This window comes from Urocampus carinirostris, chromosome 17, assembly GCF_059441175.1.
Source record: "Urocampus carinirostris isolate Australia breed hairy pipefish chromosome 17, RoL_Ucar_1.0, whole genome shotgun sequence".
Classification (NCBI taxonomy): Eukaryota; Metazoa; Chordata; class Actinopteri; order Syngnathiformes; family Syngnathidae; genus Urocampus; species Urocampus carinirostris.
In genome coordinates this window covers 22,548,596-22,576,189 of record NC_142365.1, presented here as the reverse complement: position 1 = coordinate 22,576,189, position 27,594 = coordinate 22,548,596, and the positions used below count along the sequence as shown (strand labels likewise).

At 38.1% G+C, this 27,594-nt stretch overlaps 3 protein-coding genes across 4 annotated transcripts; 2 read left to right on the top strand and 1 right to left on the bottom strand.

Moving 5' to 3' along the window:
- The first annotated feature begins 3,612 nt into the window (after positions 1 to 3,612).
- Positions 3,613 to 7,672, top strand: timm22 (translocase of inner mitochondrial membrane 22 homolog (yeast)). Its single transcript, XM_088321817.1, has 4 exons — positions 3,613 to 3,881; positions 6,234 to 6,430; positions 6,506 to 6,578; positions 6,657 to 7,672. Exons 1-4 carry the CDS (start codon positions 3,614 to 3,616, stop codon positions 6,731 to 6,733), a joined length of 615 nt encoding a protein of 204 aa, XP_088177943.1. The 5' UTR covers position 3,613; the 3' UTR covers positions 6,734 to 7,672.
- Positions 5,933 to 17,891, bottom strand: bkgd (beta-keto-L-gulonate decarboxylase). Of its 2 annotated transcripts, XM_088321815.1 has the most exons (9): positions 17,187 to 17,891; positions 17,017 to 17,115; positions 15,191 to 15,264; positions 14,993 to 15,094; positions 14,730 to 14,906; positions 13,145 to 13,294; positions 12,926 to 13,042; positions 11,425 to 11,602; positions 5,933 to 6,816 (listed from the first exon to the last, which is right to left on the bottom strand). In XM_088321815.1, exons 1-8 carry the CDS (start codon positions 17,251 to 17,253, stop codon positions 11,429 to 11,431), a joined length of 960 nt encoding a protein of 319 aa, XP_088177941.1. In that variant the 5' UTR covers positions 17,254 to 17,891; the 3' UTR covers positions 5,933 to 6,816; positions 11,425 to 11,428. The 2 variants fall into 2 exon arrangements, with proteins under 2 accessions (XP_088177941.1, XP_088177940.1); XM_088321814.1 differs by lacking the exon at positions 5,933 to 6,816 and having other exon boundaries at positions 11,223 to 11,602; positions 17,187 to 17,890.
- LOC148349532 (uncharacterized) lies at positions 17,499 to 27,301 on the top strand. The gene is made up of 5 exons (XM_088321813.1): positions 17,499 to 17,986; positions 20,820 to 21,099; positions 21,183 to 21,298; positions 21,425 to 21,467; positions 23,431 to 27,301. The coding sequence occupies exons 1-5, from the start codon at positions 17,814 to 17,816 to the stop codon at positions 27,055 to 27,057; spliced, it is 4,239 nt and encodes a 1,412-aa protein (XP_088177939.1). The 5' UTR covers positions 17,499 to 17,813; the 3' UTR covers positions 27,058 to 27,301.
- Positions 27,302 to 27,594: the final 293 nt, after the last annotated feature.

Here is a 27,594-nt window from a genome sequence, read left to right as displayed (position 1 = left end):
TGCGGGAACATAGACGGACATCATATCAGAGAGATAAGAGGGGGCAGGTTATTGCAAATATTTGTATGTCACATCTTGAGTAGACCGGGAGCCAGTGTAAGAAGCTGAAATAGGAGTGATATGCTCAAACTTTTTTGTCTTATTCAAGTCTCGCTGCCGCATTTTGAACCAGCTACAAACTTTCATGCAAGACATTGGGAGACCAGAGAACAATACATTACAGTACTCAAGCCAAGAACTAATATACACATAAATTAAAATGTCAGCATTCGGTTGCGAGGCATCGGGCGAATCTTCACAATATTACGAAGGTGTAAGAAAGGTATTCTTGTAATATTTTTCACATATACTGTAACTGAAATGACATATTAGGATCAAAAATAACATCTAGATTTTTGACCGAGTCTATCTGGATGATATTACATTTTTCAAGGTTCAGAGCAGTCATTGAGAATAAATCACAACAATGAGCTGGATCAACACTAAACACGTTGTTTTTTACTGGGTTAAGGCGCCAAAAATTAATTGACATCCATCTTAGTATCTCATCGAGGCAGACCTCCAAAAAAAACGAGTGGTTGTCTCCAGTGGCAGATACTGTTGAGTGTCGTCTGCATAACATGGAAAATAATATTATACTTAGGGATGTTACCAAGTGGAAGCATATAAATACTAAAGAGAAGGGGGTCAAGTACAGAACCCTGTGGAGCGCCACAGATGGCATCAAAATGTTCAGAGGCAGGACCTAAACGACAAGAGTATACGGTTCCTGAGACCCAAACAATTTTTCCAGACGCTCAAGTAATATGTTGTGGTCCACAGTATCAAAAGCAGCACTGAGATCCAGCAGCAGCAATGACAAGACTCCGGAATCTATTACTAAGAGAGATAATTGGTTACTTTAGCCAGGGCTGTCTCATTAGAGTTCTTTTCTCTGAATGCTGACTGGTCATATTCAAAAAGATTATTTTCAGACATAAAGTCTTTCAGCTGCTGTGGAACAACCTTTTCAATTCATTTAGCAGAGAATGGTAGATTTGACACTGCCCTACTGGAACAATAAATGTTAAAATTGTTTAAAACCGGAAGTGGCAACATTTTACCAAACAGAAATCTACTGCAATTGTCGAAGCGGTTTTCTCACGCACAAAAACATATTCTCCCTTCAAAATAAAGCACTAGTAGACCAAAATACTACCGTACTAACAAGCCAAGATCTTATTTTTGTTCAGTTTAAAAAGCGGCAGATTTTTAAAATTATTGGTCGTTTTTAAGGTGAGAAAAGTGGTATTCTAACGCATAAAAAGGTAGTGTTGGTAAGTATGCAAACAGCATATAAATTATATTGTTCTTTGTAGCTTGTTATTTAGGCATATGAGAAAAATTTGCAATTTCTCGCAGCCTATTCCATATAATGCTATATCTTTTAGTATATTGTGATTTATTTTGTAAAACACTTTGTTAAGTGTTGTGTTAAACATTTTATATCCGAGAACAATCTTTTTGAATCAATGCAATCAGGATTTAGGGCTAACCACTCTACTGAGACAGCTTTGATTAAGGTAACCAATGATCTTCTACTGGCAATGGACTCTGGCGCTTCATCACTTGTGCTGCTGCTGGACCTTAGTGCTGCTTTTGACACTGTGGACCATAATATCTTACTAGAACGGTTGGAAAAATTGATTGGTCTCTCAGGAACCGTCCTCTCATGGTTCAGATCCTACCTCTCAGATAGGACGCACTGTGTTAAATATGGCGAAATGATATCTGAGCCCTTTAGTGTTACCTGTGGTGTTCCACAGGGTTCAGTACTTGGCCTTCTTCTTTTCAGCATTTACATGCTTCCATTAGGTGATATTATTCGCAAGTATAATATCAGTTTCCATTGCTACGCAGTTGACACTCAACTATATCTTCCGTTGGAGGAATCTGCCACAATAAACTGTGGAAATTTGGAGGCTTGCCTCACTGAGATAAAAGAGAGGATGTCACTCAATTTCTTGCGTCTTATCTCTAAAAAGACCGAAATGTTAGTTATTGGTCCTTGTAAATGCCATGACTTGTTCTCAAAAACTGCTGTGAACATTGACAAATGTCACATCACACAGAGTGACTCAGTTAAAAATTTAGGTGTCATATTTGACCCTGATCTGTCCTTTCAAACACACGTGAAGAAAATTACTAGAACCGCTTTCTTCCATCTTCGCTACATTGCTAAAATTCGTCCTATGCTGTCTCCATCGGATGCGGAAATTATAACTCACGCGTTTGTTACTTCCCGTCTCGATTACTGTAATGCACTACTCTCCGGTCTCCCAAAGTCCAAAATCAAGAGTCTTCAGATAGTACAAAATGCTGGAACGAGGCTTTTAACTAAGACAAGAAAGTCTGATCACATTACGCCGATTTTAGCTAACCTGCATTGGCTCCCTGTTAGATTTCAAGGTTCTCTTGGTATTATACAAAATCATACATGGACTTGCTCCCTCATATCTTTCAGATTTAATTTCCCCCTATGATCCGGTCTGAAGCCTTCGTTCCGAAAGCGCTGGTCTGCTGGTGATCCCAAGAGCCAAGAAGTGTTCCGCTGGTTCGAGAGCGTTCTCCATCCGGGCACCGGTGCTGTGGAATGCTCTTCCCCCTGAGATCCGATCTGCAACCTCAGTTGAAATGTTTAAATCTAAGCTTAAAACACACTTCTACTCTATAGCATATGAATAACCTATATTTTTTGTTGATAATATCTCTGTATTATTTGTAATTGCAACATCCATTGCAGCCTGGTCATCCTGAAAGGGGGATTACCACATGTGCGGTCCCTTCTCAAGGTGTCTTAATTTTCCTCATGTTGAGGTTTTTGAGTTTTTCCTTGCCCTCGCGTTAGTTTCAGATCAGGGGATGGTGCCATAATAGTCTGAAATAATAGTCTGTGCAATAACCTGTGCAGCCCTTCGAGACTCTTTGTGATTAAGGGCTATACAAATAAAAATGACTTGACTTGACTGGAAAGGTAAAACAAGAGGTAAAATACAAATAATATATACCTGTCACCTTATACGTTTTCTCCGTATTTTATAAGTTTTTTTTATCATTTCAAATTCTGTACGCAGTATACGATATTTTGTGTGAGTTTTTTTTCAATATACTGCCACGTATAATAATCAACACTTAATTTACTGAAAGTGGAAAATAAGTAAGAAAGATGCTGAAATAATCGTTGATGTTATTTATTTGGTAAACAATAGCCTATATAAATAAACTTGTTCACAAAAAATATATATATATATTTTTTCCACATAGTCTGTCTTGCAAATAGGCGATGCTTTGTGCTTGTAAGGGCTTTTATTGCTTAAAAAGGAAAATTGCGAACAGAAATGATAACAGGGCGTGACAAAGGTCCATACGGTTTGAATGTGCTAATGTGAACACGTTATGAAGAACGACTCTACTTTAGATGTGCAAATGAAAATTAAAAAATAAAATGTTGAAATTATGACTATGTGTCACATTTTATGGTTCCATAATAAAGCTACTAGTTCTACAACATTTCCACGGATATAACGAATCTGCCTCTGCCCAGATCAAACTACATTTACGTAAAGTGCTGTCAATGACAAACATGGCGGCCCCCACGAGTGCTGCTGGAGCTTTTGCCTCTGACTCCAAAAGTCCCCCTACAACTAGTCCTGCAATGGAAAAGCCGCCGATTCAATACAGTATGATCTTGGATCATCTTATCGGGGACAAGAGGACCATAAAGGATTTGAATCCAGGTGTCATGGGTGGACTACCAGTTCCTTCTAAAAGCGAGGAACAGAAGAGGATAGAGAGTGCGATGGAGAGCTGCGCTTTCAAGTCTCTTTTGGCCTGTGTTGGGGGTAAATATTAGGGGTATTAGGCTGGAAATATTGCTGAAGATTTAACTGCTACAATGAACATATACATATTCTTTATTAGTTTGCAAAATGGCTGGATCTTGCAAACTACCGTAGCTCAAGGCACCTCATTGCCTAAGCTATGCACTTCAACTGGGAAATTAAACTGGAAAACGTAACAATAATACTGTATTGCCTTCAATTAAGGGGACAGTGTGTAGTATTTAGCGCCCCCAAGTGGTATAAAAACCCTTTAGGAGGCAAAACAAAACAAAATTGATTTAAAAAATGGGGGGAAAAAATACATAAATTGTTTTATAGTCATGCACGTTGAGCTTCAATACACAGCCAATTATTGTAAATAAATGAAACGTCTGAGTTGTTAGGGCACCACTTTCTGTGGTGTGTCTTGGGCAAGTACGGCTTAGTGGCGCCCATCCCTCTCCATACCAGGTTTTTGTTTGGGGTTTGCTCCCTAACATGAAACAGATGATTTCAGTGGTTACCAGTAGCAGGAGACGCCTCCTGATCTGACTCACATACAGCACCATCATCATCTACTCGCCGTTGTTGGTGTAAAGCTAAGGTTGCCAAACTGTATTAGGGCTGCCAATAGATTTAAATCCAATCTGCGAGACGAGACTGAGAGAGGCATAAAAACTGAGCAGCTTTTCATTAAACAGTTACCTTCAGTTTTAAATATGTCCACTGGATGCAACTGTCGTTCAAAACCACCCACTGTAGCTGTAAATGCTGTGACTACCATTTCTCAAACAGAATATTTGTAGAATCTCCCATCGTTGTTATTTTATTCAAAAAAGTCATTCTTTAAAGAAATCCAACAACACTCACCTGGATTTCTTAGACTGTGCCCCATTGTGTATGCCCATAAAAACTATATTTTGTTGCACACATGGCCAACTTTCAAGTAGCTGGCCACATTTCTATTATTTTATTTATCAAGATGTTAAAATACCTTTAAAGTAGCCCTAATGCTTTGAGTTTTTCCATGCAAATGTTGAAATTTAGTGCTTAAAAAGGGAAATATGAATTTACTATTACTCTTGATTAAAACAAATTTTTGCAAATGAAAATATCTATTTGTATATCGTGAGTGTTTCAAAACCAATTGGATGAAATTGTCCCCTTGTAAACAAAAAGACGATGAAACACCACTTGTGCAGGCAAGTAAATGCAAACAAGAAAAATGCATTGGCTTATGTTATTTTATTTTTTTACAAGTATTTCCAAGGTATCTGATTTAGAACTCGAAAAATAAAGTTATCTTTGGTGAAGTGCCAAAAGGAGAATTTTCCTTCAAGCTAAGCCTTTGAAGAATGAGAGATGCAGATTCATTGGCCTGCAAATAGGAGTGTGGGGCAAAAGTCAGCCTCAATGACAATCTGTGGAATTCTTGTGGTTGGTGGATAGAAAAACATGTTTGTTTTCTTTAAAGGGACAGTGTGTATTATTGAGCATGTCCGAGTGGTAAAAAACGTAATTCATTGAAAAATATTGATTTGAATAATGGGCAAAAATACATGAACTATCATATAACGTGCATTTATTTAAATAGAGGAATTTGTATTTATTTGACATAACATGAAGCTTATCTAGAAGGAGCTAACATGATTGTCGGCCATCTTGCTTCTACGGATATCCCCCAAAAACAAATTGTTTACTTTTTAAAAATGTTTTCCTCTTCTTTTTTTTATTTTTTCCTTAGTTTTTTTCTTTTAATTCTCTTTGATAAATGAAAATGTCTATTTGTATTTTCCGAGTGTTTCAAAACCAATTGGATGAAATGGTCCTTTGGTCCCTCCAGTAAGAATAAACAAAAAGACAATGAAACCCAAGTTGTGCAGGTAAATGGAAACAAAAACAAAAATTTGGCTTATTTTATATTTTTTTCTTACTTATTGCCAAGGTATCTGATTTAAAACTCTAAAAAAAAAAAGTAAAATTAAATAAATCAATCAGCTTTTTTTCCAATCTGGGCCCTGCGCAATTTTTTTCAAATCAATGCGAGCCTCACCTAAAGGGAGCTGACACTCTTGCTGCTACGTGTACCCAAAACCACAAAAAGGCTGGTCAGAAAAATGAGGGGTAAAATTATTCGTTTTCGCGTTGCACTTCATTATACAGCAAACTCTAGTGGTCAAATAATACACACTGCTCCTAAATTGAAATTACCAACTAGTCAAAAGCTAGTCCTAGTTGGAGCAAACATTTTCAAATTTAGGTCAAGTTTTGTATGTAGATCATATACAACCATTTTTTTCACATCGCATATTTCACAAACATGACATTCACATCCGTTCAGATGATGTATACTTCTGTTATTGTTCTGCACAGGGTTTGTCTTGGGAGGAGCGTTCGGTGTTTTCACCGCAGGCATAGACACAAACGTCGGTTTCGATCCCAAGGACCCGCTGAGGACACCCACAGCAAAAGAAGTCCTCAAAGACATGGGACAGAGGGGAATGTCTTACGCTAAAAATTTTGCCATTGTGGGCGCCATGTTCTCCTGTACAGAGTGCATCATAGAATCGGTATTCTAAATTTCAAGTTTTATTTGCGCATGCACTGCGGGCTTTATTTTAATCATCGAACAATTGTCTTTACAGCACAGAGGCGTATCAGACTGGAAAAATGCAGTATACAGTGGCTGTATCACAGGGGGAGCAATTGGGTTTCGTGGTATGTGAATCTTACATTCTGTGTTTTGTTGTGTTTTTGTTAAACCCGTCTCCACACTTGTTTTTTCCACACTCGTAGCTGGTCTAAAGGCAGGGGTCCTTGGGTGTGGAGGTTTTGCCGCCTTTTCTGCAGCCATTGAGTATTATCTTCGGTGAAGAGCTAAAAGGACTCAGTGGATGGATAATTTTCCTTCAAGATGAGCCCTTGAAGACTGACTGTGAGATGCAGATTCATTGGCCTGCAAATAGGAGTGTGGGGCCAAAGTCAGCCACAAATACAATCCGTGGAATTCCTTTGGTTGGTGGACAGAAAAACATGTTTTTTTTAAAGGGAGAGAGTGTATTATTGAGCGTGTCCTAGTGGTAATAAGAGCATTTATTTAATTTTTTATTTGACATAACATGAAAGCTCATCTAGAGTGAGCTCACACGATTGTAGGCCATCTTTCTTCTACGGATCCCCCCAAAAAGCTTTTTTTTCTTTTATCCAATGTTCCTATCATTCCTTTCAATTTCTTTTTATCTCCCATGTTGTTTTTTGTTTTGTTTTTCTTTGCAAAATGATGTGCAAAAAACGAGAAGCAAAGTGTGTGGTCACTTTGAGTCTCTGTAGTTTGTGTTCTCCGTAGCACTCGTTTTCGGTTGCTCGAAACAATACAGTGACATTTAGTGGTTAAATATTACACTCTGTCCCATTCAATTGTCAGAAGATCTATTCGTGTCAACATCTGTCAAGATTGAGGCTTTGGAAGACCAACAGTTATGTTCATATGATTATTGAAATCGGGCAATGTAAATAAGAATATATTTATTTACAAGTACTTCATTGTTATAACCATTTTTTTTGTAATCAGAGCTATCTGTGATCACAATGTCTCATTGATGTCAATTTTTTTTTTTTAATGTTTATTTGTTGTGTTATGCTCTTAACATTATGCAGGGTTGGAATGGCTGCTTGAAATCCTTGAAAATGCTTTAATTTTGATGTGTTTTCAAGAAATGAAAAGTGCTTGAATTTTTGGTGAAGAGCTTGTTAATGCCTAAATTTACTGTCATGTTTCTCAACAAGTATTCATAAAAATGACGCCAACACTGCCTTCTCGTGGCTTCGCTTTGTCATTGAATTTCTTCTGGCATGATTCACAGCAGCTCCCATTAGTTTGTATAGCATTGTCTCCTACGGGTGGCACCTAAGAGGACAGGTGGATGCTACACCTGTTATGAAATGTGTATTAAATGCAAGGATTACGTATCAATTGTGGACATTTATTACTGGCCATGCGTGTGTGGCACAGTTCTGAGGTCATGGGATCGAAGCTTCCCGTGTGGAGTTTGCATGTTCTCCCCGTGTTTGCGTGTGTTTTCTCCGGGAACTCCGGTTTCCTCCCACATTCCAAAACCATGCATGTCAGGTTAATTGGACGGCCGACATTGTCCCTAGGTGTGAAAGAGCGAGTGAGTTGTCCGTCTGTGTGTGCCCTGGAAATGGCTGGCAACCAGTTCAGGGTGCCCCCTTCCCACTGCCCAAAGATAGCTGGGATGGGCTCCAGCACCCCCGCGACCCTACTGAGGAAAAGCGGTGCAGATAATGAATGGATGGCTATTATTGGCATTGCAAAAAAATAAGGTAGCCTTTCCCAGAGGAAAATTGTAGAACTTCCTGCAACTAAAAAATGTTAGCAACATAAAACATAAATCATTTGACCAATCACGTCTCAAAAATATTTACGCAAGTATAGTTTGGATCCACTGATTGATTTGCAATTTACTTGAGATTTAAAAATATGGCTTGATAAATGCACACGCAAAATTAAAAATTGCAGATACTTTTGTGTATTGGCAAAATATATGATTCACACGGATTTCCTTTTTTAATGGTACTGGAGACATATAAAAATTGGTTTGAAAGTCCTTAAAAAGTTCCTTAGTAGTGTATGAACTATATATTAAGACATCTGGGGAAGTAAAGCGGTCTTGGGATCAAGAGGTCACAGGTTTGATTCCCAGCTCCTCCGTGTTATATGTCAAAGTGTCCTTGGGCAAGACACTGAATCCCTAATGCCCCTGATAGAAAGTTTCCTTGCATGGCTTGACACTGCTATCGGTTAGTTAGTGTGTAAAAGGGAAAAGTGTGAAGGACATTGTAAAGCACTTTGGGAGGTCTTCATTGACTTGAAAAGCGCTATATAAATGCAGAGCATTTACAATTCCATTTACATCCGTAGTACAGAAAAGGTTGCCAACCACTGCTTTAATGACTCCTACTTATGGTTGAGAGTACAGATTTTTAACATTGAAGACTTCATTTTGTGCGTCATTTCTTAATCCTTGGCTTCCACTAATGGCCTCAATACCTATCTACTTTGTACTGCAACTATCATGCAATTGTTAACCGACTTAAGCACTTATTATCAAGGTGGGCTGTGGGTCAGTGGTTTTCTCACAAAGGTGTGATAAAACCAAGCCATTTAGACAATGTCAAAGTATCCTTTAGAAAGATTTGTATTTTCTTTAATAGTGACGTACCATTCCTTTAATTTTTGGTTTCTTATTCTTGAATAGCTACTAGAAGCTAGCCGATACTAGTACAGTGGAACCTCGTTTCTCGACCATAATCCGTTCCAGAACCCTGTTCGAAAACCGATTCGTTTAATCACCGAAATCGTTTTTCCCATTAAAAGTAATGTAAAATTGTTTTAATCCGTTCCAACACCCTGAATGTTTACCATGAACGTAAACATGAAGCTGACCCAGGCTAATCGTACGTTCGAGTTAGCGTAATCTTCCGTACGAAAGATTACGCTAACATGAACGTGTAAAAATAAAAAATAAAGGATTATGAATAGGATTTCTTACCTTTGTGGTGGACGGCGGGGAGAGAAAAATCATCAAAAGTTTTTCAACCTCTTCCAAAACTTGCGGCAGTTGCTTGCTTATAGCGCTAACTTCCTTAGCCGCATCACTCGATTTCACAGCCTCCTTATTCTTTACTATCGTACTGATATTAGATTTAGCCATGCTGTATTCAGTAGCAAGATCTGAAATTCGTACACCTCTTTCATATTTAGCTATTATGTCTTTCTTAAAGGCAATAGTTGTACGAACAACTTGTCTTTTTTCACCTGTCCTGCTTGCACCGACCTTCTTCGGAGGCATAATTAGGGGCTAAAACACCCGTACGCCGCTCAGCATCGCACCCTAGCATACCGGCGTTCAAACTCCGATTTTTGACCGAACAGCGAAGCAAGAATTTCTCGAAATATTTGGTCGAACACCGATTTGTCCTAACTGAGAGGCGTTCGAAAACCGAGGTTCCACTGTATATGCAACTATTGTGACCCCCTTTACCTTAAAGGGACAGTGTGTGATAGTTAATGCCTCCTAGTGGTCCAGTAAAAAAACATTGATTTAAATACAGTGATAAAATACATAAATTATCAAACTTATGTTAACTTGTATTAAAACAAAAATACAGGTCTTTATAACGGCGAAATCCCTTCTTAGATAGGCGCCATGTTCTTTAGGCATCCTGCCGCCATGCTCTGCCATGTATCGCTGGCCCTCGCTTGCACCAGACAACACAGTGCCATCTAGTGGTCAGATATTACACATTGAGGCTTAAAAAACGAACAATCCTCTTGTATGGAGAAGGTACCGCTTTGTATCAATGTTCACATATATTATGGGTTTAAAAACTGGTTTGAAACAAGTTTTTTTTTTTCAATTTAAAAGATAGAGGTTAATCAAACTATTCCACATTGAACTATATTGATAGGTATCAAATGGTCTCTTATCAGAGCGATACATCTGATAAGATAATGGCAACTAAAAGGACATTGTGTAGTATTTAGCGCTTCCTAGTTGTAAAAGCAAAACTTTGTTAAAAAAATGTATATTAATTTAAATAATAAGCAAAAATAAATTGACTATTTTATCAACGCACATTTTGAAGCTACTCATAGGTTGCGAAATGTGTATTTATTTTACATAACATTAGGCTCACCAAGAGGGAGTTCCTGGACATCCTGCAGCGAAGGGTACCCCGCAAAACAAAAACGTCTGTTTTTAAAATAAATAAGTAAATAAATAAAGGTGTGATTTGGTCACTGAGTCTCCATAGTTTGCAATCTTCCTTGAGCTTAGCAGCGCTTGTTTTCAGTTACACTATGCAATGCAGTGACATCTAGTGGTCAAATATTAGTGTCCATTTAAAAGGAGGAAAAAGTGCTAACTACATCAATTACTACTAACATTCATACACCTACTGGAGTGTCATGCCCAATTTCGTTGTCACAATATGTTAACCCATTTTGTAACAATGACATTAAAGGTATATTCTATTCTATTCCATACATTATCCAAGTTCAAGAGTGTTATTATACACCAGATTTATTGGGAAAACGAGAATGCCTTTGAGGAGGAATTAAAAACTGAAATATAGTCAGCAATTATGTTTACCAAAAATCCTTTCACTGTATTGTTATTCATTTCACTTGAAAATTTGGAATTTTGTGAATTAACTGGTTCTGTTGACGTGTCGATAAATACTTAATAACAAACTCTGAATCTCACAGAATAGTTGACGTCCACAGTTATTTCTCGAGGGTTTTTGGTAGCTTTCCACACAACAAAATACCAAGTGAAGTTACTGCACTCAATAGATTTTTTTTAATTCAATATCATAGTCCATGTTAAAAAAGTGCAAATCATTGTATACAGTATATCATGAAAAATATACAAAGATGTGGAACCTCAATGCATGTATTAAAAGGGTAAAAATAGAGACACATGTGACCATTTGTGTGGTGAAATTGCAGAAAAATGTATAATTAGTAGAAGTGCAGTACTTGTTTAATCTCTTCCAACCGCATGGGTGTCTTTGGGCTTGTCGATGCGATAGATGAACTCAGCAGGTACGAAATAGCCCAAGTACTCCACGCTTTCAGGTGTAGTGTCTATGTAGTAGTGGCCACCTTGTCCATGTTGGCTAAAGCAGTGGGTATGTTCCACGCGAAGGTCCAGGCCCTTAATAAAAAGCATGGAGGTAGTCAAGACAAGGGATTTTTTTTTTGCTTCGCTGCAGGATTATTTTTCTTTACTAAAAATGACTACCACAAATTATGTTTACCGTATTTTCTGGACTATGTAGCTCACTGGTTTATAAGGCGTGCCACGCACCTTTCAAAATAGTCACTTTCTAAACATTTTTCATACATAAAGTGCACCGGACCATTATGAGCATGAAAATAAAACTACTGTAATCGATAAGGTTGCATTAAAAACATCAGAAAATAATAGAAAATAACAGGATGCACACCTTCCAAAAAGTTCAATTTTTGACTCATTAGTCGATAGAATGTTTTTTTTTTTTTTAAGTCTTGAGGATAATCAAGATGCTTTTTGGCAAATGTGAGATGACCATGTTCTTTAGTGACAACGCTGGTCTTTCTGCTGAGAACTCTCATGGAACCAGTGCTGTCACAACAGAACATAAAGAGTTATATCAGGATTGACAAGCATTGGCAAAAAAGCATCTTGATTATCCTCAAGACTTAGAAAAAACATTCTGTGGACTAATGAGTCAAAAATTGATTTTTTAGGAAGGTGTTCAACCCGTTACATCTGGCGTAAAAATAGCACATAGGGCCAGATAGGTTTTGAATTTTTGGGTGCTTTAATAAATTGAGTCAACATTTTAAAACTTTTTTTTTTAATTTCCTTAGGTTGTCTCTGGGTGATACTAAAATGATTATTGATCTGATACCTTTAAGTATTAAATGTGCAAAAAATACAGAAATCAGGATGGGGCAAAAACTTTTTCACGGCACTGTATGTCATTTTCCTGTCCAGGTAGCTTTAGCACGACTCTAAAATAATTACTGTATGCAGACGCATTTCATCGTAATCATGTATTTCCGATTGTATGGATACAGCGTACTTGTGAATATCTGGAAGATTTGGGTTTTTTAGGTGCTACTTGTATTCCGGAATTTATTGTCAAAAGGGGGTTCAGAGTATCGCCCTTAAGGACCACTACCCAGCTTTTCTTTAATGTCTCCCTTCCGTGACACACACACACAAGTCTCAAACATAGGGATTTCAAACAGGTTACCTATGAGGTATTACTTGTTTTCAGTTGTGTTGGAGGAGAAACATACACTATGAAAATAGTTGGGTTGAAAATAACCCAATTTGGATCAAGAGTGCACTGATTGGTTTGGAAACCAACATCCCCATAAATTGGGTTATTGCATTTTTCTACAACACAGCCAAAACTCTAGTATTAAAGACAGTTTCATACCAATGAATGTAAATATAAAAGCATATTACATCAATTTATTTACTCACTGGATCTCTGGACACAATCACTGACTGGCAGATGAGGGGGGCGTCCATCTCGAAGTGTTTGAGCCAGCTATTGACCTCTTCGTCTGAGGTTAGTGGACATACTGAGAACTCTCTCGGCTGCAAACAAACACATAGAGTGCATTTTTTTCTAATGATCTGTCAACTGTCGATTAACTCAATAGCTCGTTAAAGGCCACCGTGTTATATTCTCAAATTTACCATGATGTGGATTTTGGCTTTTCCCTTCTGAATGATAAAAGTTCCACCCAACGCTAGACTTTTATCAGGGTACTGAAGCTCCAGAGTCTTTCTCAAGGCCGTCACAATACTGCGCTGTCCCGTTCTCCTCTTGGCCCGCACCTCAATGACCTGTTGGCAGGACGAAGGAAATGTAATTTCGAATTAAATATTTGGTTTATTTAATGAATATCTTGATTGTAATACAAGTCAAGTTTTTTTGTATAGTCCTTAATCACAAAGAGTCTCAAAAGGCTGCACGGACCACAGATTATTGCAAACCACAGACTATTATTACACCATCCCCTGATCTAAAACCTACATAAGGCCAAGGAAAAACTTGAAAACATCAACATGAGGAAAATGAAGAAACCTTGAGAAGGGACCAGAACAAGGACAAGAACCAAGACTTTTGCATTTGATAAAAGGAATTGTAAAATCCCAATAAAACAATGTAATATCCTCCTGGCTGTAAAAACACTTAATTTGTTTAGAAGAAAATATATTGATTTCAATAATAATCAAAATTCCTTGAACTATGATATAAACCTGTTTTAAAGACATGGAGGTTGAGAAATGTGCCGTTATTTGAAGTAACATGACCCTCAACTAGAGGGAGCTTATATCAGTCTGGCATCTTGCTGCCCGAAAAAAAAAGCACTTCAAAGGGTGGTCAAAAAGGTTAGAATTCATGCAAAAAAATCCAGTAGAAACAGTTATGTAGAGGATATGGAGTTATAAACAATATATAACGGGTAATCAGCACAATGTAAGAGTTTTTTGGGGAAGACTTTCAGACACTAGTCAATATTTAACCCTGTTTTTTTCCCTCGTGACTTTGGTCCAGCAGTTCATGGACTTTTTTTTTTTTTAAATGTACACACTAGTAGTGTTTTTAGGTTATCCACAAATATTCACACTTGATTAGAATGGATACAACACAAAAATTCTTAAAACTATGGTGTTTAAACAATATTATTTCCCTGTATATTTAGTCAGTGACAATTCTTAGATATTTTCATATATTTGTGTATGTTGCAAAAGAAAGGAAATACCAATAAATTGATGCATTGCAATTTACCCGTGTGATATTTTTCAAGGCTGTAGCAGGGAAAAATGATGTACAGATTACATAATTGGATTTTTCTAAAATCTAAAACTATATTGTTACATTAAGCTAGGGTCAGTAATGTATGGCTCGCAAGCTAGGTGTGACTCATTTTATGAATACCCCTGGAGATAAAATTCACAAATTTAATACTTCGATAAAAGAAGTGCAATAACGAGTTTCTAGCCCTAGCGGCAGGATCGCAATTGGGATTTTTTTTCCCTCGTGTTTTTAGCCAACGAGATGCTTTAAAGCATGCATTCAAGTGTGACATCCGCCTTTTATCATTTCCTGGATATCTTTTCAAGAATGTAGTTAGTTATGAAATAATTATTACAGATGCGTGTGTATAAGACAATTTAAAACAATTAAAGGTCTACCCATTTCTAACACACAGAGTGCATATTGTGAATAACTTAGAGCATTACCAGGGTGTTTTAAAAACGCTATGATCATTACTTTTCCTGTCTGCCCCTCACAGGCATAAAGATTCCCAAGCAGCCCAAAATTGCAGTCGGAGAATTTTTCACTGTATCTTTGTAGCAGACACTGGCCGTCCACTGGATTGATGGAGGCAATATAGCTGCCGTTTACTGCAGGCCTTCCGTCTGCTTCAGTCAGTACAAGAGGCATCAACTGAGATAACAGAAAAAAGTACAGTACACATTTTCATTACTTTTCCATTACGTGTTTAGGGAATACCACAACATTTGCAGGATTACTTCTGCATTCATGCCCAAAATCCTTGAGGAAACGGCTCCTGCACCAATGATGAAGGCTCCTGGTAGCTCCAGCTCCTTTGATATAGCATTCATGTCGTATTCCTGATAAGAGAAGGAATAGTGGGTAATGCTATTAAGCAGTAGTAAGGGGGCAGTAGAAGTGATTCTATTATCTGTATGAGTTTTGGACAACAGTGCCTTAAGCTTTTGAACAAGAGGAACCAGGTAAGGTACTCCGCCCACATCTGTGACCCGAGGACTTCCACACAAACCTGAAAAGTGAAGGATATATCTAATTGTGAACGTAAATGTGCAGGCTTAACCCTCCTGTTATCCACAGGTCTAAATTAACCACCACTATGTTGTCTAAAACCCAGAAAAAAAATCCCGTAAATAATATATTATTTAGGGGCGGCAAGGCCGCTGAGTGGTTAGCGTGTCCGCTGCACAGTTCTGAGGTCATGGGATCAGATCCAACTACCAGCCTTCAGCTACCAGTTTGCATGTTCTCCGCATACTTGCGTGGGTTTCCTCCGGGTGCTCTGTTTCCTCCCACATTTCAAAAACATGCATGTTAGCTTAATTGGCCGGATCAAATCTTCCCTGGGCGTCAATGAGCGAGCGAGTTGTCTGTCCCTGTGTGCCCTGTGACTGTCTGGAAACCAGTTCAGGGTGTCCCCTGCCTGCTGTCCGAGGACAGCTAAGATGGGCTCCAGCACCACCGTGACCCTACTGAGGATAAGCGTTGCTGATAATGCATGGATGGATATTTTATTTAACTTTAAATGTCAAGACTTTTCCTAGATTGGTCCTTACAGAAGAAAAAAATTAAATATTTTTATTCACATATCCATGTAAGCTGTGTAAAATAGGGGTGGGCTGATCAATTCAAAATCGATGTTATCGATACTAAGCTGAAGAGATCGATACTATCGTCCTGGGATCGAAAATTAACCCCTCCACCAGTTTCCTCAAAGCGCTGGTTCTTTATGTTGATAGTAAAGCTCTTCTTTCTGACATCCAGCACCCTTAGTCATTCTCTAAATGTATGCCAGCTTGTAAAACTAATTTCTCCCTACCAGGCCTGCTGCTGGATATTTCGTGCTAGGCAAAAGAAAGGGTAACATCATCGTGTGCACTCTTATCAGAAGCTAAATATGACAGGCAAACCATGAATTCAGCATGGTGTGGACATTTTTTAACAAAAGTGCAATGCCAGTTGTCATTTTTGTGGAACAGTGGTCCGCTACTGAGGAATATTTACATAAAGTCAGAAAAAAACCTCACCCTACAGAAAGCAACACGCTGCAATCAAAAAAAGTAAATATACTACTGTTCCTGAACAAAAACCTGCAAATTTGTTGCCACTATGGCAACAGAACTAAATGGGGTTGTGTCTTACAAGGCAGATTGTTTTTTGGGTTTGACCCTCTTGATTTTTGCTCTTTATCAGTTGTTGTAGTATATGCGATTTGGTTTTTTTTTTTCAATACTGTTAAATGTTTTAGATTGTATTGTTTACACTATTTGCACTTTTTGACTTAAATTGCAAACTATTGTGCAATGGATGGTATGATTGACATATTGACATTGTTATATCTTTTATTTTTGTTACATTGCTACTTTTTTATTTGACTCTCTCGGCTGTGGTTCTGAAACTGTTGTAATAGAAATATGTCTATTTCTTTTTTTATGCTGTTAAGGTTTGAAATGTAGTTTATAAATAAAAAAACGGAAAAAAATCGGTCCCTTAACTTTTTGTTTTGTTTATTTTTGTAAATATAAAACAAATTTAGAGGGGAGGGTTTAATTATTCAGTGATCGTGACACTTCCAAGCAAAAACTATTGGTATCAGATCGGTATTGATTGATGCATCTCCTTAGACCGGATCGATATTACAATTCTCAGTATCACCCACCTCTAGTATAAAAAGTACAAAAATGGTCCTTAAATTAGGACAACACGAGGGTTAAATACAATCTACAATGATGGGATGTTGTTAGTTATTGTCTATAATTGTTACCTTTTACAGGAAAGTTGAATGGATCCTTTGTGAGATCAGGGCATTCCACAACGCTCACCTTTACTTCTGCAAAATCATCTGCCAGTCCAGTTTGCATGACTGCAGCAAAAAAAGAAAAGAATTCTGTTTTTGTGTCTGGTCACTTAAGTGTGTTACATGGGAGTCCTTACCTGCACGCAGTTCCTCTAGGTCTGGGACGTGCAAAGGAGCCTTTTCAGTTTTGCTAACACCTGCCATTTCTTTATACGCGTGTCAGTTTGACAAACGAGTTTAAAAAGCTTGGAAAAGCGTTTGCAGAATGCAAGGAAAGTGCATGGGTAAAGTACAATCAAAGAGTTAATAAAGTACCAAGAGACTGGTCTCGTGCGGGTGTCGTCCCAGGACGTGAACAGGCGACGCCGTATTAAAACTACCTCGCTCGGATTGTTGTTAACATTCACCGTATTTTGTTAATGATTTATGATAAATGGGGCCACGTTACGCCAAACAAAATAAAATACACGTGCGTATATTATCTTGACTGCTTTTGTAATTTTGTTGAAGTCACGTGACAATGCTCAGATTACTTCCGGGTTATACAGAAGCACGCGTGAAGCGGTCGTAGATGAACTTCTTTTGCCACGACGTGTTTGTTTTTTTTATCTATTTATTATTATTTTAATTTCTGGGGGTAAATATATCCGACAGTTCTGCTTGTTAAATTGCAAAATATTTTAACCATCCAAGCGGGGAGATTTGGGGATAATTATCAAACACAATTCTATAAAGTACCGAATCATAATCCAGAGAAAGCCAAAATGCCTGCGATTCGTTCTCAGTCTGCTGCCCTAGTTGACGCGTTGGCAACAGGCAACTTAGTCTTGGAAAGATCCCCTCCCGATGATGTCATGAAAATAGCACAGTACCTTGATTGTTTGGGAGGATCAAGTAGCCAAAATCCAAACCCTCAAGACCCACCTGAAGTAGAAAGGTACAGTATTCCTTACCCATTAGCATTCTAACTCTTCATTTATTTTAGTACAGTACGTTTAAAACAAAACAAAGAGAAAAATATTGTTTTAAATCACCCTGAAATCTTTCCAATGGCAAAGTAATTGACTTCCTGTATTAATAGAACTGCATTATCTATGTTGCCATTGATGACAACGTAGTGAACATTGTTTGCAACAATATTCGACACGGCCCTCGAGGATAAACACGCAAAAAGGTCAAGTCATGTTTATTTGTATAGCCCTTAATCTCAAAGAGTCTCAAAGACCATCGCAAACTAGACTATTATGACACCATCCCCTGATCTAAAACCTACACGAGGGCAAATAACACACAGGTATTGTCAACATAAAATATAGGTTATTTGTATGCTATAGAATAAAAGTGTGTTTTAAGCTTAGATTTAAACATTTCCACTGAGGTTGCTGATCGAATCTCAGGGGGAAGAGCATTCCACAGCACCGGAGCCCGAAAGGAGAACACTCTCGAACCTGCGGATCTCTTCTTGGCTCTTGGGATCTCTAGTAGACTAGCATTGTCAGAGCGAAGGGTCCGGACCGGAACACACTCGGGGAAATTAAATCTGAAAGATATGTGGGAGCAAGTCCATGCATGATTTTGTATACTACCAACAGAACCTTAAAATCACATCTTACGCTAACAGGAAGCCAAAGCAGGTTAGCTAAAATTGGGGTAATGTGATCAAACTTTCTTGTCTTTGTTAAAAGCCTCCCTGCAGTATTTTGTACCAGCTGAAGGCTCTTGATTTTGGACTATGGGAGACTGGAGAGTAGTGCATTACAGTAATCGAGACGGGAGGTAACAAATGCGTGAATTATAATCCCCGCATCAGATTGAGAAAGCATAGGGCGGATTTCAGCAATGTTGCGAAGATGGAAAAAAGCTATTCTAGTAAAATTATTAACATGTGTTTGAAAGGACAGATTGGAGTCAAATATGAAACCTAAATTTTTGACTGAGTCCCTCTGGGTGATATTACATTTGTCAATGTTCAGAACAGTTTTTGAGAACAAGTCACGGCATTTAGATGGACCGATAAATAACATTTTGGTATTTTCAGAGTTAAGGGGCAAGAAGTTGAGTGACATCCATTCTTTTATCTCAGTGAGGCAGGCCTCCAAATTTCCACAGTTTAGTGTTGCAGATTCCTCCATCGGAAGATATATTTGAGTGTCATCTGTGTAGCAATGGAAACTGATATTATACTTGGGAATAATATCACCTAATGGAAGCAAGTAAATGCCGAAAAGAAGGGGGCCAAGTACTGAAATACAAGTACAAGCCAAGTACAAGGTCAAATCATGTTTATTTGTATAGCCATTAATCACAAAGTGCCTCTAAGGGCTTCAGGATAAAAGGAAGAAAGAGGAAAAGAGCAAGAAAGGCTTAAAAAAGAACAATAAATAATATCAGGATGGACAAGATAAAATATTTACTTCGTAGTGCATGAATACTGGAGAAGTAGTAATAATAGTGCATTGTAACCAGTATTGGGCGCATTACTGGGGGTGGAAGTCATTAGAAGGTAACATGGCAAGTTGCAAGTAACATTTGCTACTTAGTCCATTAAAATAATAATCACAGTTTATCCCCGATTTCTGACAGCCCAAATTAGCGTATTACTCCATAAGTAACTTTACAGTTTAATTATTGTATGTACTGTCATTGAAGCCGACCCTCTAAAACTGCTTTATACTAGAATCAATATAAATAAGTTGAAGAAAATTTGTACACCAACATGAGGAACTAGTAAAGCCTTCATGATTCTTTGGCCGACGTGTGCAATCCTGAGAGCTTGCAAACAAACACTTCTCAAAAACACTCCATATCAATTTTGGATTAAAACCACTTGAAGACTTACTTCTCCATTTCGAGGTCCTGCTCAAGACTTTTTTTTTTAATTTTCACCGGGCATGGTGTATTGCAAAAATTATTTTACAAATAAAAGACCAAAATTCTGCACATTTTTTACTGTATTTTCTCTGCTCATGTTTGCCCCATTGATTGAGTTGGTTTATTGCTACTACATAAGCCACGCACCCTCCCCATGCACTGCCTCCCATTCATTACTGGAGACACTTCCAAATATACCCATATTAACTGACCCCTTGATTCCAGTATTTTGTTTTATACTTTTAAATATGGCTTAGATGTGTGTATATAGATTTTGGAGAGTATCCCAATGACTCAAAATTCAGTTTCCCTAAATTCTGTGCTTGGGACAGCGCCACCGTAACTAATCAGATGCATTTTGAAAGTATATATGAACTTGCTAGTGATAACTGATGTTTTGAAGCGACCGTTAGCAATAAGAGTATGTTGTCACTAAAAATCTGCCCTTTTTTAGGTGACAGAGTATTGTGCTATATTATAACCGCACTTGTTACAATATTTTACCTGTAACCGTAACGTATTCCAGTGCTCGTTACTGAGAAAAGTAATTGCGTTCCAGGAAGACCTTCATTTGTAACACATTGGTCCCACCACTAATTGTAACTATAGCTCAATGAAAAGCAGTGCAGTACTAGTTACCAGCCACAAAGAATATCAAATAAGTAAATGAATAAGATATGAATACCCATCTTAGATAGGCAAGATATGTATTTGTCAGTTTTGCACGCTTGTTTAGAGCAGTGATGGCTATGGGGATGACACTGTCTCTGAGCCGATTAGTCCTTGTTTTAAGGGACCTCTACCGCCTACCAGAGTCCCTTATAATGCTGATGGCTCTGCTGCTGTATCGCAAGCCAGAATACCATATTAAGCGTTAATATGCTACTATTTCTTTGCAGTGATTCGGGAGACAGCCTCTTTCTGACACAGTTGCCCGTGGCTCAGGCCAAGAGAACAGAACGATGGCGAAAGTCATCTCAGCACAACGTCACAGAGTTCGAGGACAGTGAGAAGGACACTTTGTCCTCTCGCAGTGATGACATTAACCATAGAACACGCAGAAGGAAGAAAAATAAAACGAAGATACAGCTTCCAAAACAGAGCTTTTCTTTTCTTAAAGAAAGGAAAGGGAAGCCCAACTGCACTTTTTTACCCACTGAACAGAATTTAAAATTTCAAGTAGGTATTATTCCGTGTTGCATGCTTGGTAATGTTTCGCAAAAGTTGTGTTCATTCGATATTTTACTTTTTATTTCTTGCAGAATTATGTAATGGGGGGTTTCTTCAAATGTGTAGAATTGTTGCAAGGATTGGATTATTTGCATAATGGTCTACCAACAGTTGACCAAGATGATGAGGACATATCACCATTGACAGAGTGAGTATAACATACCATGTTCTTAATTTATTTGTTAAATTTTGCTATTCCCCAGTACAATCTTCAGCATTTCATTACATCACAGATGTTAAAATTATTTTTAACTTTTACTGTCTACTATTGCAGAAACGAAGGAGAAGAATCTGGTGACGAGGACATCAAAGTGGTGGTAAGCAAACTGTCACTTTTGATAGAATATAATGTTCACAATTATATAAATGAAAGATTAAGCATTAAACGTGCGCACATGAAAGTAGTGTGTGTGCGTGTGCGTGCGTGTGTGTGCGTGCGTGTGCGTGCGTGTGTGTGCGTGCGTGTGTGCGCGTGTTTGTGTTGGCACTGTGTTAAAAGCACTATTACCCAAAGGGTTACTGGGATATTTTTGTCTCCAACTTGCGTCTACTGTTGTCAAAGTCTTAAGTAATTGTATTGTCTTATCATCAACAGTAAACATATTGATTGCACACTTAGATTACTGTGAAGAAGGAAAGGATGGCTTCGGTATACATATTTATAGTGAAAATGTCTAAAGACAACAGATAATCTCATGTTTCAATATTGGCATTTTTTTACATACAGCAATGTTCTTTATGTCGAAAAAGATGAAAAACAGATTTTCATGTTTCAATTAAGGCATTTTTAACATTACGTACAGCAAAAGATGACAAAGTTCACTTATTTTAGTTTTCCATCACACAAGTTTTTACCACATTTATCGCCCATACCCCAAAAAACCCTGCATATTTTTTTAGGGCGGCAACTGTCAAATATGTTAGTATCAATTCAAATTTATTTGTAAAGCACTTTTCAGGCAATATATTGACACTTAAAGTGCTGTATAAAAGCCTGCATACAAAAGGACAATAAAATCAAATCCCCACCCAACAACCCAAAACATTTCATATACAGACACACACAAAGTTTGAATTAAAATAAAAACAAAAGGAATAGTAATGGAAATAAAATTGTGGCAAGGCACAGTAGTCAACTAGTGACAGACTATTGGAACAATTATTCGAATAATTGCATTTTTTTCCCACGATATACAGCACAAGGTTTATTTAATAATGTGGCAAATGATTATAAACACACGAACATGGGTACAACGAGAAAAACATGTTTTTGAACGTACTGCGTATTTGTACAAAAATGAAATAAAAATGTCCTATGTAAGACCAATTAAGCACAGTGCTCGGTCAGTACAGGCATAAATCCATAAATAAATCTCTGTCCATTTTTTAGGGACAGGGAAATAAATAAGTAAATAAAATCAAGTAAACGTTTTTTTATTTCTGTAAACCAGGAACAAGCTCATTAGCAGCATATACAGTAAATGAAAAAAATGTTCATATTTTTTTTGAGTGCATTCAGTAGTCAACTGCAAAGTCTGTAACCAAATAACTTAATGATTCTCACGATATAAAGTCAAACTGTTTTAACAACTGATGTTAGTCATTTCTTACATTTTGACAACTGACGTTCGTTCTTCAGACAGCATGCATTTGTTTTCAAATTCGTCAGGCAAAATTTGGCATAACGTTCAAGCTCCCTTTTATAGCGTATAAAATGTACATTGCATCTCACCAAAACTTTTGGCTTAGACATTACTTGAATCTTACTGACGAGAGTAAGACTCAGTATCTTTCAAATGTCTGACGTGCTCCTTAAATGTTCTCGTGTCATCGATCTACCGCCATGATACGCAATGTCTGCTTTGCAAACTTTGCAAGTAATGTTTTTATTTGCGGTATCCAGGCTAAAATGCTATCAAACTTCAAAGGTTTTTGGATGCGTACTTGATGTCAACGCCACCATTTCTGTTGGTCTAGTTACCGCTCAAGACTGAGACACTATTGCGCACGAGCAACTCTTAGTAGAGATCACATTCATGTAGAGATGCCTTAGTGTGCAGGAAACGTGTGAGGCAACAATAGATGACAATGTAGTTTATTGTCGACTATCTCTACTATTGATTTTTGATGGCAACGCTGACTAATTGTTGCAGCCCTGGTATTTATTCTTCAATTCATTCTTCAAAGTGTGCGGTGGAGTAATTCACACATTATTATTGTGTCTATCTATGGGATTTTCATCCATTGCAGGTGAACAATTTTTTTTGTGTTTTGATGCAGGACAAAAAGTCTTTTCTGGCTAAACCCAAAACAACGTGGCCACACCCTTGGTACACACCACCACAGTGTCCCAAACCACAACAGGAGGACCAAGGAATTGTTACTCAAGAAAAAAAGATCATGGAAAAAATATCAAATGAGATGCCTGTGTCGAGTATGTTGTTGACCAGAGACAGAAAGGAAAAAACACATGCTGCTTCAACTTTTGTTCGTGGAAATGATGAACGGGTAAAAAACAATGTGGTCCAAAGCCAAAAAGAACTTCTTGGTGTAGAAATTAGGACCACATCTGTGACACGCAGCATACAAAAAAAACTACCTGAAAAAGATTTTGATTGTCATTCCATACATGAAGAGGCTGAGGGTGCTGCAGCATCTGCAACCAGGCAAACTACATCTGCACAGTTATATATTCTTGAAAAAAAAATGGACAACATCTCAAATGTTAACAACACTGTAAGTCCAGATGAAATTATTGGAGAAGATAGCCGCATGGCCTCCAGAAATATGAAGGAAAATCAGGGACAGGAGAATGAGTTGGTTGACTTGGAGATTGAAATTGGGGTAAAAGAAAATTCAACACGTTCCTTTAGCCATGATGAGCTTAAAGTAAAACATATTCAAAAGGACATTGAGGAGTACTCCTGCACCATGAGTGAATCTTTACATAATAATAAGCAGGCTGAAAAGAATATAAAGTCATTGCGTCAGGAAACTGGCACAGTTGACATTAATGTTGCTGAACTTGTGAATGAAACTCCATTAGAGGCTGAGGATATGGAAGCATCTATAACCATGGAAACTACAAATGCACATGCACACCCAGATATTCTTGAAAAAATGATGGACAACTTCTCATATGTTACAGACACTTTAAGTTCCGAAGAAATTAATAAACAAAATAGCCAGCTTGCTTGCAGAAAAATGAAGGAAAATCAAAGGCAAGAAAATGAGCAGGTCGACTTTGAGATCGAAATTGGTGTAAAACAAGATGCCATGGGTTCCCAGAATAAAGTACATCATATTCAGAAGAACAGTGAGGAGTATTCCTGCACCATCAGCAAACCCCTACATAATAAGGAGCGGGATAAAAAGAAGATGTCATTGCGTCAGGAAACTAGGACAGATGACATTCATAAAGCTGGACTACGAAATGAAACTCAGGAAGAGGCTGAGGATGTTACAGCATCTGCAACCATGAAAACGAGAAATGCACATGCACGACCAGATATTCTTGAAAAAAGAATGGACAACTCCTCAAATGTTACAGACACTGAAGATTTGGAAAGAATTGATGGTGAGGAGAGCCAAATGCCTTTGAAAAAAATTAAGGAAAATCAGGGACAAGAAAATGATCTGGTTGACTTTGAGATTGAAATCAATGTAGAAGATACCATGTGTTCCCTCAGCCAGTATGACCTCAAAGAAAAAATCTTTCAAGAAGAAGTTAAGGAGTACTCCTGTGTCATTGGCGAACCCCTACATGATAAGAAGCGGGTGAAAAAGAAGAAAAAAGCATTGCGTCAGGAAACAGGAACAGATGAGATTAATTATGCTGGGCTCTCAAATGAAACTCCAGAAAAGCAAATATATTTGAATGTATCTGAGTGGGTAGACTTGCTTGACACTCCAGACGAGACTGAATGTGTTGCTCAAGGAGCTGAGAACATAACCAAAGGCGAACTGATAAGCAAAAAAAAGAAGAAGAAAAAGTGCAGAGAACAATTTTCGGCTGATGAGTGGGTGTCTGAACTGGAAAATAACAATCATGGGACCTCTTCCTTCCTTGTTGCTGATGCATTGAAAGGCAGTGCTTTAGGGGAAAAAATACAACATAAGTTCCAAAAAAAAAAGTCAGCTTCTCGCGAGCGGGAAGGAGATTTTGAGGCCGCCTCATCTCACTACGCTCTGCATGAAGATCTTCATGTGGTTTCGAAGAGTGAAACGACCCAGAGTCATGTGGAGATACAGAAAGGCTCAGATCGTTTTAGGTTTTTGGAACTTCAAGGGGTCGAGATAAAAAAGAAGAAGAAAAAGCATACAAAGGAAGCTCTGATTTTGGAAAGTGAAACGACCCAAAGCCTTTTTGTAGAACAGGAAGGCTCATCGGGTTCTTCTTGGCTTTTAGAATCTCAAGGGGTTAAGATAAAAAAGAAGCGCAAGAAGAAAGATCTGGTTTTGGAGAGTGAAACAACCCAAAGTCAGGTGGCGCCACAGGAAAGCACAGCTGGTTCAGAGTTGTCGGAACCTCAAGTGGTTGAGGTAAAAAAGAAAGAAAAGCGTAAAAAGGGAGCTCTGGTTTCGAAAAGTGAAATGACCCGAAGCCATGTGAAGGAACAGGAAGGCTCATCGGGTTCTAGGCTTCTGGAATCTCAAGGGGTCGAGATGAAAAAGAAAAAGCGGAAAAAAAATGATCTGGTTTTGGAGAGTGAAACAACCGAAAGTCATTGGGCGGCACAGGAAGGCTCAGCTTATTCTAAATTATTGGAACCTCGAGTGGTAGAGATAAAAAAGAAAGAAAAGCGTAAAAAGAAAGCTCTGGTTTCAGAAAGTGAAATGACCCAAGGCCTTTTTGTAGAACAGGAAGGCTCATCGGGTTCTTCTCGGCTTTTGGAATCTCAAGGGGTCAAGACAAAAAAGAAGCGCAAAAAGGAAGATCTGGTTTCGGAAAGTGAAATGACTCAAAGCCATATGGAAGAACAGGAAGGCTCAGCGGGTTCTTCTTGGCTTTTGGAATCTCAACGGGTCGAGATAAAAAAGAAGAAAAAGCACAAAAAGAAAGATCTGGTTTTGGAGGGTGAAACAACCAAAAGTCATGTGACGCCACAGGACGGGTCAGCTGGTTCTGAGTTGTTGGAACCTCAAGTGGTAGAGGTAAAAAAGAAAGGAAAACGTAAAAAGGAAGCTCCGGTTTTGGAAACTGAAACGACCCAACGCCAAGTTGAGGAACAGGAATGCTCATTGAGTTCTAGGCTTTTGGAATCTCGAGAGGTCGAGATAAAAAAGAAGCGCAAAAAAGAAGATCTGGTTTCGGAAAGTGAAATGACTCAAAGCCATATGGAAGAACAGGAAGGCTCAGCGGGTTCTTCTTGGCTTTTGGAATCTCAACGGGTCGAGATAAAAAAGAAGAAAAAGCACAAAAAGAAAGATCTGGTTTTGGAGGGTGAAACAACCAAAAGTCATGTGACGCCACAGGACGGGTCAGCTGGTTCTAAGTTGTTGGAACTTCAAGTGGTAGAGGTAAAAAAGAAAGGAAAACGTAAAAAGGAAGCTCCGGTTTCGGAAACTGACACGACCCAACGCCAAGTTGAGGTACAGGAATGCTCATTGGGGTCTAGGCTTTTGGAATCTCGAGAGGTCGAGATAAAAAAGAAGAAGCGCAAAAAGAAATATCTGGTTTTGGAGAGTGAAACGACCCAAAGCCATGTAGAGGAACAGGAAGGCTCAGCTGGTTCTGGGTTTTTTGAACCTCAAGGGGTCCAGATAAAAAAGAAATGTAAACGTGAAGCTAAAGAAATGCACGATGACATGTTTAATGAGTTGAAAATCAGAAAGAAAAAGAAGAGGAAAAATCATTCAAACGAGCCTGAGGATAAGTGTGAGGTGTTGTGTTTTAAGGATTTTTAATGTAAAAAGATTGAAGCCCAGACTTTCAGTAAGACTGACTCTCATTCTTGCGACTACAAATACTTTTTGGTGTCATTTTATAATTATGTATGTTTTTATTTCCACAGCACCAAAATTTAGATTCAGATTCAGATCTACTTTATTGTCATTCTAGTACACGTGTATACAGAACGAAATGTCGATGCATCTGCCCCCCACAGTTTCCTTGAATGTACAGATATAAATAAAGTTGTATTGTATTTTGGCTACGTATAGTATTTTACCATAGTGCCGATAGTGCAAGAAGAGTAGCTAACCAGATGTGCAAAATGGGCAGTCAGGTTAACAAGTCAGGTACACAGTAACATTAACACTGTAACAATAACGCTGTAATTACAATAGTGCAGAGAGCAATGTGCAAGGAGTGGCAAGCCATAAAAAACTGCCAGTAGTGCAAAAAGTCAGATTAGCAGCCTTTTAGATTTAAGTTAACTATATGTTAGATTGACCATTTAACAGTCTAATGGCCAGGGGGACTAGACTATTGCGGAGCCTGGT